This window comes from Hemicordylus capensis, chromosome 13 (genome assembly GCF_027244095.1).
Source record: "Hemicordylus capensis ecotype Gifberg chromosome 13, rHemCap1.1.pri, whole genome shotgun sequence".
In the NCBI taxonomy this organism is placed as follows: Eukaryota; Metazoa; Chordata; class Lepidosauria; order Squamata; family Cordylidae; genus Hemicordylus; species Hemicordylus capensis.
Window position 1 is genome coordinate 8,806,656 of NC_069669.1, and position 19,998 is coordinate 8,826,653.

Here is a 19,998-nt window from a genome sequence, read left to right on the forward strand (position 1 = left end):
TTTCCCAACCCAGCCCAAGGGGTTAACTCCGTGGTCGGGCACAGCAAGGGAGAGCAAGAGATCTGGAACAGGGCAAGAAGAATGGGAATGAGCTTCAGCTGAGGATCACTTACTACCACCACTCCCGCAATTTGCCCATATCAGACACCATTGTATAAAGCCATTAAAGCACAATATGGTCGCAGCACTGCAGGGTTTCACGCTGAGGACTTTCCAAGACATACCTTAGGAGAGGAGAGCTAGTCTGGTGGTAGCAAGCATGACTTGTCCACTTAGCTAAGCAGGGTCCACCCTGGTTGCATATGAAAGAGAGACTAGAAGTGTGAGCACTGTAAGATATTCCCCTTCGGGGATGGAGCCGCTCTGGGAAGAGCACCTAGGCTCCAAGTTCCTTCTCTGGCTTCTCCAAGATAGGGGCTGAGAGAGATTCCTGCCTGCAACCTTGGAGAAGCCGCTGCCAGTCTGTGTAGACAATACTGAGCTAGATGGACCAAGGATCTGACTTGGTATATGACTCCCTCCTCTGTTAATCTCCTACTATAATTCCATTTTAAAAAATAACTCTTAAATATTATATATGCAAAACATGTCAGTAACGGAATCAGAAATGATGACTAAGAATTCTGATTCCATTACTGACATTTTGCGCATTTCGGGTGCTATATATAATATGCATATACTGTACGGGTTTGTAAAAATATGGCCTTATAGTTGGAGATGTTCTTTTGCTAGCAGGTATATATAGTATCAACTGGAAAATTTGTTTAGGGCTACAGTCATTGAAAAAGTGCTGACGTGCTTGATTCCGTTATCCTTGGAATTGCACGCATCTCGTCCAGCTGGGCATGCACGGCTCCCTCTCTGATCTCCCCATGTTTATCTTTCAGCGCTTGGGATGATGGATCTCGCAAGACTGCTGGATAAAATCTTCCTCATCCTGCCGAACTTCTGTTTGGGGCAAAGCATCAGTGAATTCTACCAGAACTACGAGTTCATTCAGTTCTGCACGTCCTCTTTCGAGGCGGTGGTCATCTGCAAAGTATTCAGTGAGTCTCTGATATCATCCTTGTCTTGACTTCTGTGACTCCGTGTCATCATGGAGAAAGAAAGCCACGCCATCAGCACAGGACTGCAACAACCCTCTGTCATTTTCACCCTTTCTGAGCCCTCACCTGCGATCAGAACTATCTGTGCCCTGAGATCACGGTGCTGTCTCTTTGCCTGCTTTTTCCTTTTCTGAAATAGAGATAAATAGACAGATAGATACAAACTCAGTGGCTGTAGTGCATTGCTTCTAATTTTGAGCAATGTAAAATGTATTGGGCATGGATCATATCTTAATAGAAAGATTGTTTGATTGATTGATTGATAGATAAACTATATTACAGTCTTTGACCAGTACAGAAGTATGAAGAAAGGAACATAGTGTCATACCCATGAAACAATATAGCAACAACATAGTTTTACCAATATAGAGCCACATAGTAAAGTATCCCACTATATTAGGGGTTGCTGTATATTCATTGCTATTAAACAGAACTTAGTCACGTTATAAGCAACATTGGCACGATGGTCTTACAAGAGAAATGACATGTATACGTCATCTTCTCTGCCTTGGTATGTCCTTAATCAGAGGTAAGATTAGCGACTCACACAAGACCCACATCCTCTATGGCCTGTGATATATATATTTTTAGCATTTACATTCCTATCCCGCTCTTCTTCCAAGGAGCCCAGAGGCAATGCACATGGTTGTGTTTATCCTCACAACAACCCTGTGAGGTAGTTTAGGCTAAATGATGAGTGATGGGCCCAGAGTCACCCAGTGAGTTTCATGGCTGGATGGGCATATGGCTTTCTTTCAATATGGTCCCCTTTTAGCTCTTGCATTAATAGTCTTAAGTGGCGCAGCGGGGAAACGCTTGAATAGCAAGCAGAAGGTTGCCAGTTCGAATCCCTGCTGGTACTAGCAGCGATATATATCAGGCAGCCGCGATAGAGGAAGATGCTGAAAACATCATCTCACACTGTGCGGGAGGAGGCAATGGTCAACCCCTCCTGTATTCTACCAAAGACAACCACAGGGCTCTGTGGGCACCAGGAGTCAACACCAACTCGAGGCCTCTGTGGTCGTCAGGAGTCGACACCGACTCAATGGCACACTTTACCTTTTATAGAGGGGATTACGTAAGGGTCATGCAGCCCTCAGGGACTGACTTATAAGTCCCAAGGAGCACCTTTGGGGGAAGGGGGGGGATTGGCAAAAATTGCTGCACCCCATGCGAACAGTGGAGCTGTATTTGTTTTAACATTTATATCCTGCTCTTCCTCCAAGGAGCTCAGAGCTCAGTACATGCTTATGTTTATCCCCACAACAACTCTGTGAGGAAAGTTAGGCTTACAAAGCTGCAACTTTTATTATGATGGCTTTGATAATGATTAAAGTTGTCTGTCTCTCTTTTACCTCCCACCGTCCAGATATTAGCTACCAAACCAATTACTTTGCCTGGGAAAGCCCCGGAATCGGCAAGTACTTGACCGCCATGGCTGTGCAGGGCCTCTGCTTCCTCTTCCTCCTCTTCCTCATCGAGACCAACCTTCTGTGGCGAGTGAAGACCCTCATCTGTGACTTGCAGCGGAGACGGAAATGGGTGCGTTGATGCCGAGGGACCTGCCTGGATGTAGGGACCTGTGTTCCCGGTATCAGCGATTCTCAGATGTGGTTAATGTCAAATCCCATAATCCCTGGCCCAAAAACCATTCAGCTAGGGATTATGGGAAATGACTTGATTATCAAGCCAGAGGTTGCTGAGTTCGAATCCCCGCTGGTATGTTTCCCAGACTATGGGAAATACCTATATGGGGCAGCAGCGATAAAAGAAGATGCTGAAAGGCATCATCTCACTCCCATCATCCTCATCCAAGATGGCCATTGTGGATGGGGGTGATGGGCGTTGTAGTCCAACAGCATCTGGGGACCCAAGGTTGAGAACCCCTGGCCTAGTCCAAAAGGGCTTTTTAACCACTTAATCTAATTAATCAGCTAGCCTGCACACTTGTTAGGGAATAAGTCCCCTTGGGCTCAATGGGGCTTAATCCTGAGTAAACTTGCTCGAAGTTGTACTGTGCATTTTTCATCCCTACAATTTAAACAAATGGGTTTCTATTGCTCCATTCAACTTGTGCAGCTTTGGCAGAGCTAAACGTTGCTGCCGGCTGCTCCTTTTTCTTACTAGTGCTTCTTCCTTCCACAGGTGATGCTTCTGAACAGTGTCCCTGTGCTGCCAGAAGACCGCGATGTTGCTGACGAGAGGAAGAAGGTCCTGGAGTCGCCCACATCATCGCTTTCATCACTGAACAGTCCTCTGGTCATCAAAGAGCTTACCAAGGTGAATGCAAGTCTCAGACTCAAGACTGCATTAGCTTTTTCAGCTGCTGCATCATACTGCTGGCTCATAGTCAACTTGTTTATTCATTTATTTGTATTTATTTAGCATACTCATATGCCGCCCCAAACTCATAGGAACATAGGAAGCTGCCTTATGCTGAGTCAGACCATTGGTCCATCTAGCTCAGTGTTGTCTACACAGACTGGCAGCGGCTTCTCCAAGGTTGCAGGCAGGAATCTCTCTCAGCCCTACCTTGGAGATGCTGCCAGGGAGGGAACTTGGAACCTTCTGCTCTTCCCAGAGCAGCTCTGTCCCCTGAGGGGGAATATCTGACAGTGCTCACACTTCTAGTCTCCCATTCAAATGCAGCCAGGGCGGACCCTGCTTAACTAGGGGGACAAGTCATGCTTGCTACCACAAGACCAGCTCTCCTCTCAGTCCTTCCTTATAGAGAAGGGTAGTTGCAGAGATTTCTTCCTGAGGGCTCCCCAATAGGGCTGTCCTTAGGACGGGGCAAGCAGGGCAACTGCCCGGGCCCTACTCTTCTAACCATCAAAACGAACTGGGCCCCTACACTGGCTGATTTTCCCCATGCCCTGCACCCTGTCAGGGATCTCTAAGGACAACCCTGTGTCCCCAAAGCCTTAAGCCAGCACTCCAATCCCCAGGAGCAGAATTGTCACAGCTGCTTCCGGAGAAACAGAACCACAAGACCCGTCACAACCTTTGTTCTTCCAGGTGTACAGTAGCCGGGACTCGTGCCTGGCTGTGGACAGAATCTCCCTGGCGGTCAACAAGGGCGAGTGCTTCGGCCTGCTCGGCTTCAACGGGGCCGGCAAAACCACCACCTTCAAGATGCTGACCGGGGATGAGAGCATTACGTCCGGAGATGCCTACGTGGATGGACACAGCATTCTGGCCAATATAAAAAAGGTAACCCAGTGGGGGCAAAGCCGCGAGTATTCTGTGCTTAAAATTAAAAATTTAAAAAATCACAGATCTGTAACTAGTCTGATTACAGTATGCAAATAGAGCAGATTCCCTTTGCGTAGTTGATTCTGCTTTAGTCGTAGGAGTTCAAAGAGCACTCAAGACCCTCCCCTGGAAATCTTGCTGCACCCCCTCCTATTTTCTGAATGTTACCTAGCATGGCAAATATACTTACTAGCCTGTCTTTTTTTTTTTTTTTAATGTGGGTTAAACTGAAGGATTTAGACCAGTGTTTCTCAACCGCCGGTCCGTGGACCAGTGCCGGTCTGCGAGGCGTTGGTTACTGGTCCGTGAGGCATCACTAATAAAAATCATCCTCCAAAAAACAATTTTTGGCCACCGGGGGGTGACACCAGGAGCTCGCCGATGCTCATTTCCAGGTAGCCCTCTCGGCTGGATAATGTCCATTTTGAGGAAGCAAAATGAATGTTACCCAGCAGTGAGGGCTGCCTGCCCATAAATGAGCTCTGGAGAGCTCGCCTGGACTCCGTGGACGCTGGGCCCTTTGCAAATGATATCACTGGGTGGTAGGGGTGGTGGCAAGGGGGGCGACCCCTTTACTAACTGCTGATCTGGGAAACTGCGCACGAAGAATGTACCGGTCCATGACTCCAAAATCTTTGAGAAACACTGATTTAGATTATTGTTTAGATCAGGCCTGCTCCACTTCGGCCCTCCTGCTGATATTGACCTACAACTCCCATAATCTCTGGCTATTGGCCACTGTGGCAGGGGATCATGGGAGTTGTAGTAGAAAACCAGCTGGGGGCATTAAATTGAACAGGCCTAAAGGGGAATATTTCACAGTGCTCACACTTCTAGTCTCCCATTCAGATGCAACCGGGGTGGACCCTGCTTAGCAAAGGGGACGATCCATGCTTGCTACTGTAAGACCAGCTCTCCGTGGAGAAGCCACAGAGACCTAGTGGCAAACCCCAAGCTTCAGTCAATAGGTTTGCCGATTATCTGGTGTTCTCGGTCTGCAATTGTGTTCAGGTCCAGCAGCGGATTGGCTACTGTCCGCAGTTTGACGCCCTTTTGGATCACATGACCGGGAGGGAGACTCTGAGCATGTACGCCCGGCTACGGGGGATCCCCGAGCGGTACATCGGCAGCTGCGTGGAGAACATGCTTCGTGGTCTGCTGCTGGAGCCGCACGCAGACAAGCTTGTCAGGGCATACAGGTGAGGTGAGAAACCGGCAGGTGTGTTTCGGCAGGTGTGTTTAGCCGCTTCTGTGGCTTGTGTAGGGATACCCAGGGCCATGGGCCCAGACTCAGGAAGTCACTGCTACAACCATCCCTTCCGCCAGGGGTTCTTAAACTTTGGTCCCCAAATGTTGTTGGACTACAACTCCCATCACCCCCAGCTGCACTTTCATCTCTGGGTGGTTAACAATAGCATAAAACAAGTTAAAAACATATACAAAAACTTAAAACAATTTAACAATTTAAAAATAAACCAGAGATTAAAACCTAAACATGGTAAAAAGCCGAAAAAGCTTGGGTGAAGAGGTGGGTTTTCAAGTGCTTTTTAAAAATTGCCAGAGATGGGGAGGATCGTATCTCAGTAGGAAGCACATTCCACAGTCTTGGGGCAGCCACCGAGAAGGCCCGTCCCCGTGTGGCCACCAGCCAAGCCACCATTTGAACCCGTGTCTCCCGGGTCTGAGTCCAACATTCTAACCACTAGACTATGCTGTTATCTTTTCGGTGACTGCGCTTCTCCCTCCACAGCGGCGGCAACAAGCGCAAGCTGAGTGCAGGGATTGCCCTGATCGGTGGGCCGCCGGTTATCTTCTTAGACGAGCCCTCAACTGGCATGGATCCTGTGGCTAGGCGTTTGCTGTGGGATGCCGTCACCCGGACGCGGGAGTGCGGCAAGTCCATCATCATCACTTCCCACAGGTTGGGGGTCGTTTTCCTTTCTTTGGCTAGTGTGGGAAGAGGAAATAGGCCTCTCTGCCCCATATTTTAGAGCTTCTGCACGTGAGGCAGGGCCAACAATTGTGGGGAGCTGCTGGCTGATCTAGTAGGATTGAAAACTGGGCTGAGAAGCGGTTCAGGAGCCGATTCGGTGAGAGGTTTGTGGCCAATGGCAAGAGGTGGGGTTTAACTCCTCTCCTCGCCGTGGTCCTGATCTGCAGGTCCCCGATCTGGCTGCGTTGACAAAAGAAAACTGAAGCCCATCAAGACTGAGAACACTTTAGACCTCGTGTGTGGCCTTACCCTTAGTCTTGGAATAAGTAGGCTGCTCAAAACTAGCCATGGGCTAGGGATGTGCAAACCAGCTCGAGGTCAAGCCAGTTCGGGTGACCCGGCCACACAAATTGCCAGGGCGCATGCACGGCGGCCTCCCCAATGGCTGCTGCAACCATGGAGAGGGCAAAAATGGCCCCCAAATGGGCTGAACCAGCCCATAGAAAACCGGGGGGCAGGGCTGGCAGAGGGAGCGGGAACCACTGGAGAACCACCACCGCGGTCGTGGTGGCACTCCCCCAAGCCTGCTGTACCCAAGTGTGTGTGTGTGTGTGTGTGTGTGTGTGTGTGTGTGTGTGTGTGTGTAGAGAGGGAGAGAGTACATTTTAGAACCCTGAACCGGCTCAAATTCAAGCCGAGCCGGGGTTCTAGTTCAGGGTGCCAAGACCAAACATTCCCAGTCCGGTTCGGACTTGAACCAGACCAGGCAAACTGGCTTTGTGCACACCCCTAGCCACTAGGAGGATTTGTTTCTGCATTTTTTGTCTACCCTTTCTGTTTAGTTTTGTTTTTAATTACTTGCAACTGAGTCCTACCCTTCTTCTAAGGAGCTTGGGGCCATCTACGTGGATCCACTGACCGGCCCCGGCATTTTACCCTTACAATAACCCTGTGAGGTAGTTTGGACTAAAAGAGAGTGACTGTCCCAGAGTCACCCAGAGAGTTTCATAGGCCGAGAGGGGACTCGAACCCGGGTCTCCCTGTTCTTATGCTGGTGCGCTAAGAAGACCTCGCCTCCTGTTTTCCAGCATGGAAGAATGTGAGGCCTTGTGCACCAGGCTGGCCATCATGGTGAATGGGCAGTTCAAATGCTTGGGCAGCCCTCAGCACCTGAAGAGCAAGTTTGGCAGTGGCTACACCCTGTTGGCCAAAACCCGCAGCGATGAGGAGGACAACCTGCAAGCCTTGAAGACGTTTGTGGAGAAAACTTTCCCAGGTAGGCAGTCAGACTTATAGAATCAGAGGGCCCAGGCCGGACGGGGGCCTCTCTCTCCTTTTCACCTGGAGGAGGGCAGGGGGGTCTTCATCAGCAGAACCCTTCGTTCTTTACGTCTGCTTTTGGAGACCCCAGGCTCACAGACAAAACCATGGGTGACCCCAATAATAAATACATAAGAATTAATTCTGTCACTTGATTATAGGAATCTCTGTTGATTCGATCATATGAGTTACAGTCAAACCAACATTAGTTCCCAGATGCTTTTTATTTTTATTTTTATTTCTATTTCTATTTCTATTTCTATTTCTATTTTATTTTTTACATTTATAGCCTGCTCTTCCTCCAAGGAGCCCAGAATGGTGTGCATGGTTATACAGGAACATAGGAAGCTGCCATATACTGAGTCGGACCATAGGTCCATCTAGCTCAGTGTTGTCGTCACAGACTGGCAGCGGCTTCTCCAAAGTTGCAGGCAGGAGTCTCTCTCAGCCCTATCTTGGAGATGCTGCCAGGGAGGGAACTTGGAAACTCAGATGCTCTTCCCAGAGCAGCCCCATCCCCTGAGGGGAATATCTTACAGTGCTCACACATGTAGTCTCCCATTCAAATGCAAGCCAGGATGGAATTTTTTAGCGTGTATCTTGCACTTCTAAGCACTCAGAGCATTTCACAGACATTATTTCATTGTGATCTGTACAACAACCCTGCAAGGTAGGGCAACCTTATTATCCTCCCCTGGCAGTGGAGGCTGGGAGGGAGTTATTTCACTTTGGCCACTTAATGCACTCAGGGCAGATGCAAGAATTCATGCCAGGGGACTTTCCTGACTCTGTCTCTTAGCTGCTGTGCTGCACTTGCCTTCCTTTGTTGAACCTGGGGCTCTTTCCCTCGCCACTAACTCACTCAGCAAATCTTTACTGGTCTTCTTCCAGGGAGTGTCCTGAAGCATGAACACCAGGGCATGGTCCATTATCACCTGACCAATAAGAACCTCACCTGGGCACAGGTAAGGCGGCCTTCGGAGGCCAATGGCCAAAGTTTCAGGGTTCTCTGTTGCATTTTTTTTTAATTGTGAATGCCTCCCACCCAATTACTTGCATGATGATCTAATCAGAAGTTTCCTGAGTGCTTAATTCCCGCCTCCACCTCCTGCCTTTAAGGTATTTTCCTTTGGTTTTTATACACTTTGAAATTGGTTCTGTGGAGCTGGAGAGTGTGGCTGACAGAATCACATGGCAGCCAGCACAGCCCTGCTCCAAGCAGGCGGTGAGAAATTGCTTTGTGATTGACACACAGGCCAGCCAGTCTGTATTGCGTGCAGCCCTGCGCCAAGAAGATGGTGGGAGGTTGTTTTTATGATAGACATGCAAGCTAGCCAATCACCACTGTGCATAGCCCTGCTCCAAGAAGGTAGCTTTATGACTGATACACAGGCCAGCCAGCCAGCACTTTGCAAAACCAGCTTCTGCCTGGACAGGATAAACTAGATCCCCACCCCCCAAACTCGATACAGGCTGAAGGTAGGTGTGTATGTGTAGAGTGCACTTCTACAGCGGACTCACTCTTGAACTGTAAGCTTTCTTTTTGCTTACGTTCCTTGGGGAAGAACTATGTGTGTTGATGCAACATACAAGTTAATAAGTGTTAACTTGCAGAGAAAAGGAAGGGACACAGAAAATCCCAAACTTGGGGCCCCAGATGATGTTAGACTACAGCTCCCATCATCCCTTTGATCATTGTGGCATGGGGTGATGAACATTGGCATCCAAGGACATCTGCAGACAGAAGTTTGAGAACCTCTACAGCCATTTCATGAACTCTAAGCAATCAAAGTTTTCACCAACTTCTGCTACTCAAAAGCTAGAAACTAGAGATGTGCTCGCAACAATTTTCACTTTGTGAAAATTTCACGCATTTTCAATTCGTTTTGAATTTGAATCAAATTCCAAAAAAATTGTTTTGTATTCAAATCACATTTGAATCTGTTTCAAAAATTCAATTTGAAATTCAAATTGATTTGACCCTTTTTTGGGCCCTTTTAAAACCAATCATGGGGCCTGAATGGTTTTTTAAAGGTGCCCAACAGCTTTCGAATCAAATGTTAATCAAATTTCAAAAATTATATTCGAATCGAATTGCCCTATTAAGGAGGTATTTGATTTGAATCCGAATCACCAAGATTCAAGTCAAGTCGATTCGAATTTGCACATCCCTACTAGAAACACCATCTTCGGCACCTCATCTTGGAGTGCTCCTAACCTGAGCGTTTTGTGTCCCGCCTCCCAGGTGTTCGGGGCGCTGGAGAACGCCAAAGAGAAATACTGCGTGGAGGATTACTCCGTCAGCCAGATCTCCTTGGAGCAAGTCTTTATGAGCTTCACCCGTTTCCAGCACTACACAGAGGATCGAGGGAAATGAGCACCTGTTCTGTGGACTGACCTGCTGCCTATACATAGTATATATATACAGACAGTAATTTATATGCTCAACCATGTCTTCAACAATGCATACAAGGATGGACACTTCCAGCCAGAATGGCAGGGGGAACAGCTCCTGCTCATCATGGAACTGGGCTCACGAGGGAGAGTGTACGTGGCATGTGTGTGCGTTGGCATGTATGGAGGAGAAAGGGAAATGAAGTCCCGGCCGTTCCAGGCAACCCGTCCGATTTCCAAGTTCTCACCCCACCTTTTAAGCTGACAAGAGAGGATGGCGATCGTCTCCCAGGCAGGGAACGATTCGGGATGACTCGTTCTGTGATGACTAGTGTGATTTGGCTCTTAGCTTCCTGTATGCTAGGGTACTGGGGTCGTCCCCCCCCCCCCCCGCCATCCACCTTTCCGGAGCTCCCGCTGGACTGGCGTCTTGTGTCATTGAGCCCTGCATGCCTCTGTATGGGGTGGTGGCAACCCACACGTACGTATGGCTGGGACCCATGTCTGTATGTGTAAGAAACCTTCTCTGTGGCCTGTCCGTCCTGCTGAGCTACGTCTTTCCCTGTTGACTTCCGCGCGTGGTGAAAAATAGAAGGAAATGCCTCACTTCAGCACGGCCCAGGTTCTAGGGCTGGATAGAACCCCAGAAATCTTACTGATTTCACCGTCAATGTCCTTTTCTTTTATCAAACAGTTTCGTGTTTTCCCTGTCTTAGTAGCAATTTCATGGGCACCATTTCTGGGAAGGTCCCCCTCTACTCCATCCATATCTGCCCATTCCCACACCCTGCCCTGGTTCTCCTGTTCACTGAGGTTTCCATTCACGTTGGGAGGCCTCAGAGTGCCTGTGTGTATGTGGAGTTGCAGTCCCAAAGGTGCGTTTGAGACATGAGGCACTGTGCTGACTCGTATCGTGTGTGTGGACTCGTCACTTGTATCGTGCTGATGCTGGGCAACATGTTGATTCGTATCACGGGTGTGCAGAAGAACATTTTCATGGATCCCCTCTTCTTCCTGAAAATATGTCCCTGGCGTAGTGCATGAGCCAGCTGGTGTGGTTAGTACTAGCTGGGGGCAGTGGGGTCGCATGCTTGTTGTGGTTTTTGACAAGGTCCACACACCTAGAGATGGAAAAGAGGTGATAGCATTGCAAGGCTCTCAGCTTTCAGTGCGTTCTCGTGTGTTTATTGTCCTGACCATTGGGCCTGCATTTGCAGTGGTATTTTAAAAGTTTTCTAAAAGTTATAGAACACAATAACTACAAGGAGATTTTATCAGTGTTGTCAAAGGAATGGAAATGAAGATTGGCAGGAATGTCTTCCAAAGATTCCTCCATGGAGAGAGGATAAACATTTGTTCGCTGTTACCCTGACCCTGACCCTGACCCTTTCCTCTGTGCAAAAATGACTGCAGTTTTACCTTAATCTTTTGTGGGCAGGGATAAAGAAATGAAGATAGCACTCAAAAATCTGCACGTGCAACAACGCTATCACCTATTTTCCATTTTTGAGCTGGAAGGGACCTTAGAAGTCGTCTAGTCCAACCCCATCACAATGCATGAAACTGCCAAAGCATCCCTGACATGTGACCATCCAACCTCCCTTGGAAAACCTCTAAAAAAAATGAAAGCCCACAATTGCATGAGGCAGGCTGTTCCACTGACAAACAGCTCTTGGGGTGGGGAATTGTTGCTTGACTTCCACACCTACCAAAATATCTGTTTAGATCCTGCCAGGAAAGCCCAGATTTCAGTGAGGATATGTCCTCTCCGGACTTCTGGGTGCTCACGTACGTCCATCAAACCACCCCGTGGTTGTAGGAGCCATTCTGTTGAGGTGCTGTTTTCTTATCAACAGAGTAGGAGCTCTTCCCTCAAGGCCAGCTCCTGTGTCAGAGAGAGGGAGGTTCTTCTCCCCTCTCTCAGGGTGAATTAACATTGTTCTTTATTTTTGACAGGGAAATCTCGCCACAAGGTGAGAACCTTCTATTGCTAACCTGTGGCTTCTTGGCCAGATATTTGAGCCCCTGCAGGGTGGTGTAATCCGTGGGGGGTGGGAAATGATTTATTTCCATGGTGGCTCCCATTTTATCACATAGGAGACACCATGTGCAAGGTGCGTTTTGGAAGAATAAATAGGTGTGGAAGAATTGGGGATTTTTCAGCTTAAGGTGGCATTCCTCTGCAAAATGTGTAAAAATCCACTCCTTAATATAGAGGTTGACAACTTGAAGTTCTCCAGCCGTTGGGCTACAACTCCCATCATTCCCAGCCACATGGTAGCGAGTGATGATAGAAGATGAAGTCCAACAAAAGCTGGGGGTTCTCAGGTTGGCCTCTCCTGCCTTAGTATTTTATTTCAGGGGTTAAAAACGGATTGAGGACTAGGAACCTAGGGAGCAGCCTTTTACTGAGTCAAACCCTTGGTCCATCGAGCTCAGCGTTGTCTGCACTGACTGGCAGCAGCTCTCCAAGGTTTCAGGCAGGAGTCTTTCACAGCCATATCTTGGAAACGCCAAGGATGAAACCTGGAAACTTCTGCATGCAAGCATATAGAACAGGGCTGCTCAACTTTGGTCCTCCTGCAGATGTTGGCCTACAACTCCCATAATCCTTGGCTATTGACCACTGTGGCTGGGGATTATGGGAGTTGTCATCCAAAAACAGCTGCGGGGTCCTAAGTTAAGCAGGCCTGATATAGATGCTCTTTCACTGAGTTACGGCCCCATCTCCGAAGGGGAATATCTTAGAGACTCACATCTAGTTACCCATCCAAGTGCAAACCAAACTTGTTAGTTGCTTAGCAAATGGGGCAACTGAGGCTTAGCAAACGTTGCTTAGCAAACAGGGCAACTGTGACTTTGCAAACGTTGCTTAGCAAACAAGGCAACTGAGGATTGCTACCACAAGACCAGCTCTCCTCTCTAAATGGAGGGGAGCACCCTATTAAGGCTTTGTTTTGTATCTCAAGAGGGAAATCTGGTGACTAGCTTTGGTAGGGCCAGGTGTGCTGCGGGCCCAGTGACCACCCATCCAGCCTTAGGGGCCCATGGCCCCACCCGCGCACACCTGTCCAAAAACTTGAATTGCACCTGCTGTCCAAGCATCTGCTCTGCACTGAGCCCTGTGTATGCTGCTCGCTAGATTGCCAAAAAGACCCCTGCGCAGTGGGGGGAACTAGCAAAAAATAAAAAGTCTCCCATTCCGTCCCAACTGAATGGATTTCCGGTGCAAAGGGCCATGCCCGTCATAGGCTCATCGCTTGAGGTTCCCTTGAGATGGCAGGACTCTCCTTGCTAGGGACAAAGCAGGGTGTTCTTGGCGGCTTAGATAGGGAGCAGTGCGCATGTCCACCCTGGCACAGAGGGGGCAGGCAGAAGCTTCCCATCTGGAAAGCGGAGCGGGGGGAACCCAATGGCTGCTTGCTCAGAGGCCACTTTTCGAGAGACCAGCGGCATAGTGTTGTATGAATGCCCAGGGAGACAATCCTGGTACTTCTTCCCCCACCCCACCCCAGGATCTCAGCAGGGACCCAAAGCAGTGTAGACAGAGGGGCGCCATTTTGTCTGGCTTCCGCCCCCGTGATCCTTTCTCTCCATCTTCTGCTTGGCTGAGCAAGCTATAATTTCCTGCCCACCCACCCCCGTTATGCTCAGCCCTTTGCTTTCTAACTAGAAAAAGAATCGCTCCTCTTGAGGCGTTTGCTCCATAAGGGAATTTCGGACTGCAGTGGATTTTATTCTCTGGTCCTTCCTGTCTTTTGTGACGGAGATGTCATCTCCGCTTTTTGTGGTTGACAATCCCTGGACTGCTCTTCTGGGTTGAAGAATCACACGAGCTTCAAGCTCTGTAGGATTAGGAAACCATCCTTGCAACAGGCGCTCCTAAATTACTACATCGGTCTAAGTGGGGTGTATGTGTAGAGTTGCCATTCACCCTGGAATTCTGGATTTAAGCATCCCACCCAGATTGCTTAGCCCTCGCAGATTCACCCGGATTTCAGCTTTCTTTCTTTTTTAAAGCTAAGCTCTAGCCCTTATAGAAGTGGAGTTCTGGAGCAAAATGCGCAGTCACTATTCTGCCCGGAAATTATTTTCAAGCCTATTTGCATAATATGCAAATCAGGCACCCGGATTTGGAAACCCAGAATAAGGCAAGCCTAGGTGTGTGGCTATGGGGTGTGGCTGTCGGGGTGGGCGTGGCTGTGGTGGGCCACACCTACCACGGAGGATGCTTGCATGTCTTAATTTGCATTCCAGCACTGCTAGGGGCTGACTGAAAGGGGTCAGCCCCAATTACGGAGGTTATTTCCATGTGCTTCAGCAATCACGCCACATCTCAGGTTAATTCCTGGCCACCCACCCTCAAACCAGCTAGCCCGTGGAGGGATGCTCCAGCAGGCTACATGTTGGGTGCTATAATACCTTGCATCTGCAGTTGCAGTGAAAACTCTTAGCTTTTTGCAGGGTTTTTGTTGGTTAGTTTCCCACCCAAGTTTCTAGTCCATATGACTGCAGAACGAAACTCTAAAACGGGGAACTCTCAGAAGGCGCATGGTGGGCGGAGTGTTACCCAGGAGGTGGAGTTTCCAGGACTCTGTGTCATTCATCCCTCCGTATGGCTAGCTAAGATGGAATGAATTATGCAAATGTGGTTAATGCATTTACTGTATTTACCTGAATAGAAGAGGTCTCGGAGTTTAAGATGACCCCCCTTAAAAACGCAGGTTAAAAAAAGGTCATTCCTGTGTTTACCTGAAAGGAGGAGGACTCTGAATTTAAGATGACCTCCTGATTTCTAACATCAAAGAACTTGGAAAAAGCCTAGTCTTGGATTCAGGTAAATACAGTAGGTTGCAAAGAAGAATGGCTTTTCTCTGTCATACGTTTGGACACTTTGGGCACAGTCTGCCCTTATATATGTCCAGTCTGCCCCTCCCCCCGCATCCTGCTGGTACAAGGATCGTGTGAACATGTGGACTCTGTGGGTCCTTTGACCATGGTTTCACTTTGGAGAACAAAGAGACTGCAACTTGGGGCTTGTTTTCAGCTGACTTAAACTGGAGCATCCTGGTACCTGCCTGAAGGGGTTCCCGGGGGCCAAAGAGAATTAGGCCCCTGGTGTTGTGGATGCAAAGATGGTCAGCCTTGTAAAGATGTGGCCATCTGACCCTGTGTCCTGGGGAGGCGAGGCGTGCACGCAAGCCATCTTGGTCTTAGAGCAGAAACCCAGGAACTGTTTGGTGACTACCTTGTGCTGCTGATTCAATTTCAACGTCGGTTTTTTTGAAAGGCATGGCCTGGGGACGTGGTTGTTTTCATGTGTCTGATGAGTCCCGCTCTGGTGTGTAGGCAGGTGTGGAGCCAACGTGGTCAACCTCCGTGGCACACCTCGGTTCTGTCAAGTAGCAGGGCTGTTCACACGGCCCTAAACGGGGCCAGAGGAGCGTGGCTGGGGGCGCTGCCGGTTGTCCGTTGGGTGAATGCAAAAATGAAGAGGGAAGAAGGGGAGAGGGAGCATGTATGTAAATATGATACTTACATACCAAGCAGTATAAAAATATGATAAATAATTAAATTGAATTAAATAAATGTGGGAGGCGGGAGTTGGCTAGGATGGCTTTTCATCCACCCTTGATAAAATGTTGGGGACAGCATGTGGGTTGACCACGCCCCTCCTCCTTGGCCCCCACACGTCCACTCTCCTCCTACCTTGATCTTTACATTGACCATGGCAACCCATTGGGACCATGTACAGCTCTCCGACTGTGGCTGGGTGCTCCTTCATTTCTGGGTCAAGCAGGGCTGCTCAACTTTGGCCCTCCTGCAGATGTTGGCCTACAACTCCCATAATCCCTAGCCATTGACCACTGTGGCTGGGGATCATGGGAGTTGTCGTCCAAAAACAGCTGGGGAGGGGGCAAAGTTGAGCAAGCCTGGTTGAAAGTCACGAGAACAGCCCTAGTCTGTGGTGTAAAAGAAGGTAGAGAGTTAACTTTGCCACTCATGAGCTGTGTATATATGTGTGTGTGTGTGTGTGTGTGTGTGTTCTGTTTTGTTTTTTAACACATGGTCTTGCCCAGTGGGCAAACATTACCCTCCAGCTGTTGCTGAACTACAACTCCCATCACCCCATGTGGTTGGGAATGATGGGGATTGTAGTTCAACAACATCTGGAGGGCCAGGTATGCCCTGCCGTGCCCTAGAAAATAACCCAACTACTGTATGCATTTCCCAAGGCTCTGCCTTTGAACCACCCTTTGGCTTGAGCAAAATCTACCCAAGACCCATCTGAGATCCCCGTGTGGGGCGTGTGCATAGTTTGCCCCTCCCCTGTGCTATGTGTGGGAGGGTCATGATCCGGTCGTGTTCCCAGTTACCTGTGAGCAAATGGGGTCCATCACCACTGCTGCCTTGGACTTGCAACACCAGAGTTTCAACGGCAGCAAGTTATTTAAGAGGCACTTGCTTTCTGTTGTCCTGTCTTTCTTAAGCTTATTAGCCACATTTTTTCCCGTTTCTTGCTTGTTTTTCATTTTCTCAGTTAGCGGTCACATTCCATCCACTTTGGCTCAGATGTTTTGCTGCCTCGAGGTGGAGCATTTGAATAAAACCGTCTGTCTTGTTTGAATAAGACAGACCTGCCTGTCCCCTTTCATGACACCCAGAATCTGGTGCTCACCTAGCTTCATACTAAACTTCTCACCTCCAAGTGCTCACAGCAACTGACATCAGCCTCAAGGACTGTCCTAATTTGTCCGGATTAATGCGGGAGCTAATCTGTGCAGGTAGAAAGCAGGATACAGGTGGTGTTATGGTTCCTTGTCCACAGGTCCTTTGTCCTGCTGCTTTCCCTTGTCATGATGCAAGAAAACAGGGGTTGGGGAAAACGGGGTAGGTGGGAACACCTTTTTGCTGTTGTGGGGTATTGATTTCCACTAATGACCTGTTTCTGCAAGCACTTGCTTGTAAACAGGACAAATGTGCAAAACAGAAGATAACCCCTGATCTGTTTCAAGCAGGTTGGGCAAGAACGGTCCTTCCCTTGAGACTGGGCAACTCTTAGGACCAGCTGTAATACATGCAGCAGTAGCATTTGTCTGCAAGAGGCCTCTGTAGAATGGGGCATGCGTTCTTTAAATGTGCAGTGGACGTGGGGCAGGTTGCTATGTCCGGTCAGACCTGACCGGTGTGTGTCTTTGAGAGTTGCATTTAATGTAGAAAAAATGGCAAGAGCGTTTGCTTGCTCCGACTTTCTCTTTGGTCTAAGTGAGGCACTGCAGCAAACCTCTCCCTTGGGACTCCCTCCACCCCAAATAAACCTAGATGGGTGGTTTTCAGACTTCCTGGAGTTCCTTAGGAGCTTCTCCAGACGTCTTCAATGAGAATATCGGTTAGGCCAGACAAGCATCCCTGGAAGACTGCTTTCCATCCCACTCCTGATCTTCCTGTTCAGTATATGCAACACCAGAGGCCTTGTGGAGGACCAACTCAGAATACGTCTTAAAAGGGGGTGGACAAACTGAGGCTCTCCAGCTGTTGCGGGACTACAACTCCCATCATCCTTGCATCACAGTTGCAGGGGTGATGGGAGTTGTAGTCCCACAACAGCTGGAGAGTCTGGTTGGCCACTCCTGGCTTAGAATGTGTCCCAGAATTCCTTACATGGTGTGTAAACTTCTGCAAAAGGCAGAAGGCTCCCTGAAGGCAGGAAGTGTGAAAACCCAGAGGACCGTCCAGAGAACAATTTGCTATGGGGGTGGCTAACAAATAAAGCTTGTTTTTAGTATTATTATTAAAACCACTGATTTGTGGCCTAAGATTGTAAGGGATTTTCCTCCTTGGCCCTACATGGCACATATGTCTTCCTCTTGCACAAAGTCACCGCATTTTTGCACAGAGTGTGAATCCAGTTTGTGTACCGAACAATTACTTAGGTCCGTTGTCGGGCTGACCCCCGAAACCCTGCAGAATAAAAGGTTGGCCAAGAAGGCGAACAGAACCTGAGGCTCACCTTTTGCTGCTCCTGGACGTGGGGCTGGCAGGTAGTGGCAAACAAACCACTAATTAGTGAATTGATTAAGCCACACCCAGAAAGAACTGTTTGCTACTATGCCCTCCAAGGTGTGAGCTCTACCTTATTTTCCATGTTTCAGCGTTTATTTTTTGTTGATTGTGTTTATGTGTGTGTGTCTACACAATATGATTTCCATATGCAAAGGACTGGAAGGCTACAGGTGGACCTCAGGAGGGAGCCCAGGGCTAGTCTATGTGTCTCAGACAAGTGTGTCTGTGTGTGTGTCTGCTCTTCAATGGTTCTTATGTACTGCAGTCAGCTGTAGTGGTGACATGTTTCCCATCTCAAAAATAAATTGGATTTTCAAAATGGCGGCTGCAGGTCTTTTCATAGGATCAGTGGGAATGAGCCAGAGATTTATTCTTTTTTTTTTTAATTTGGCCAGGATCTAGAAAAGAAGGTCTATGCTGTGTTGTGGGGTGGACCTTCCATGAGGTGAGGTGAAGCGGTCACTTCTGGCAGCAGATTCTTGAGACACTCCCAAGGTGGCCAGATGCCCATCTGTCCCTGGGGAGGTGGGTGAACATAGGAAGCTGCCTTCTACCGAGTCACACCATTGGTTCATCTAGCTCAGTATTGTTTACACCAGGCCTGCTCAACTTCGGCCCTCCTGCAGATGTTGGCCTACAGCTCCCATAATCCCTGGCTATTGGCCATTATGGCTGGGCATTATGGGAGCTGTAGTCCAAAAACAGCTGGAGGGCCAAGGTTGAGCAGGCATGGTCTACACCAGGGATTCTCAACCTTGGGTCCCCAGATGTTATTGGACTTCAGCTCCCATAATCCCCAGCCCCAGTGGCCTTTGGTTTGGAATGATGGGAGTTGGAGTCCAACATCTGGAGACCCTTGGTCTACATACTGACAGTGGCTTCTCCAAGGTTGCAGGCTGGAGTCTCTCTCAGCCCTATCTTGGAGATGCTGCCAGGGAGGGAACTTGGAACTTTCTGCATGTAGCCTCCCATTCAAATGCAAGCCAGGGCAGACCCTGCTTAGCAGAGGGGACCATTCATGCTTGCTACCACAGGACCAGCTCTCCTCCCACCCCCTTTATCCCTACCCCCAATTGCAGTCCTTTTTGCACAAAGGGTGAGGCAAACAAAGAACAAATGATCGTTAATGGCTCCATGGAGTCCTCTTTGGAGGACATTCCTGCCTGTTTTCATTGACAACAGATACAATTTCACAGCAGGTTTTTGTGTTTGGGGAACACCCTTGCCCATCTGACTGGGTGGCCAGGCCAACAAAAGCCTGATTACACCCTGAATGCTGAAAGGATTGCAATGCTATCGCTGCTGCCCCCACCCTCTAGGTTGCAGACCTTGTCGACAACCACAAGCCATCCCCCTGATGGTATCAACCACCCCACTGGCCTGTGCTTCCTTCGGCAGGCCTTGGCCGAGCAAACGCCAGTCGTTTGCAGACCCTGGAAGACTGTGGAGCAGCTGCAGGGACCTGGCGCAGCACAGAATAGCACAGATGCCAAGGCCGTGAGCTCTGCAGGCTGCTGTTTCCTTGACAGCGCCATGGTTGGTGGGGAAGAAGCAGCAACTGCCAGACCTCTTCTTTGCCACGTCCCAGGGCTTAGAAGGCTTGCCAAACTCAGAGAAGCTCAGCAAAGGAAACAGAAAGACCTCCCTTTCTGGGACGACCGTGGCGTGATTTAGGAACACAGGAAGCTGCCATATACTGAGTCTCAGACCATTGGTCCGGCTAGTGCAGTATTGTCTACCCAGACTGGCAGCAGCTTCTCCGAGGTTGCAGGCAGGAATCTCTCTCAGCCCTATCTGAGAGATGCTGCCAGGGAGGGAACTTGCAACCTTCTGCTCTTCCCAGAGCGGCCCCATCCCCTGAGGGGAATATCTGACAGTGTCCGCACATGTAGTCTCCCATTCAAAAGCAAACCAGGGGTGGTC

General features: G+C 49.0%; 1 protein-coding gene across 1 annotated transcript in view; it reads left to right on the plus strand.

The window, feature by feature from the left end:
- ABCA3 (ATP binding cassette subfamily A member 3) overlaps positions 1 to 18,397 on the plus strand; it is an 83,583-nt gene extending 65,186 nt beyond the window's left edge. The window contains exons 23-31 of the mRNA XM_053276354.1: positions 888 to 1,046; positions 2,479 to 2,651; positions 3,255 to 3,389; positions 4,128 to 4,322; positions 5,376 to 5,563; positions 6,115 to 6,285; positions 7,386 to 7,573; positions 8,509 to 8,582; positions 9,863 to 18,397. Of these exons, the coding sequence (XP_053132329.1) occupies positions 888 to 1,046; positions 2,479 to 2,651; positions 3,255 to 3,389; positions 4,128 to 4,322; positions 5,376 to 5,563; positions 6,115 to 6,285; positions 7,386 to 7,573; positions 8,509 to 8,582; positions 9,863 to 9,994 (1,415 nt within the window). The 3' untranslated portion in view covers positions 9,995 to 18,397. The remainder of the gene's footprint in view (positions 1 to 887; positions 1,047 to 2,478; positions 2,652 to 3,254; positions 3,390 to 4,127; positions 4,323 to 5,375; positions 5,564 to 6,114; positions 6,286 to 7,385; positions 7,574 to 8,508; positions 8,583 to 9,862) is intronic.
- Positions 18,398 to 19,998: the final 1,601 nt, after the last annotated feature.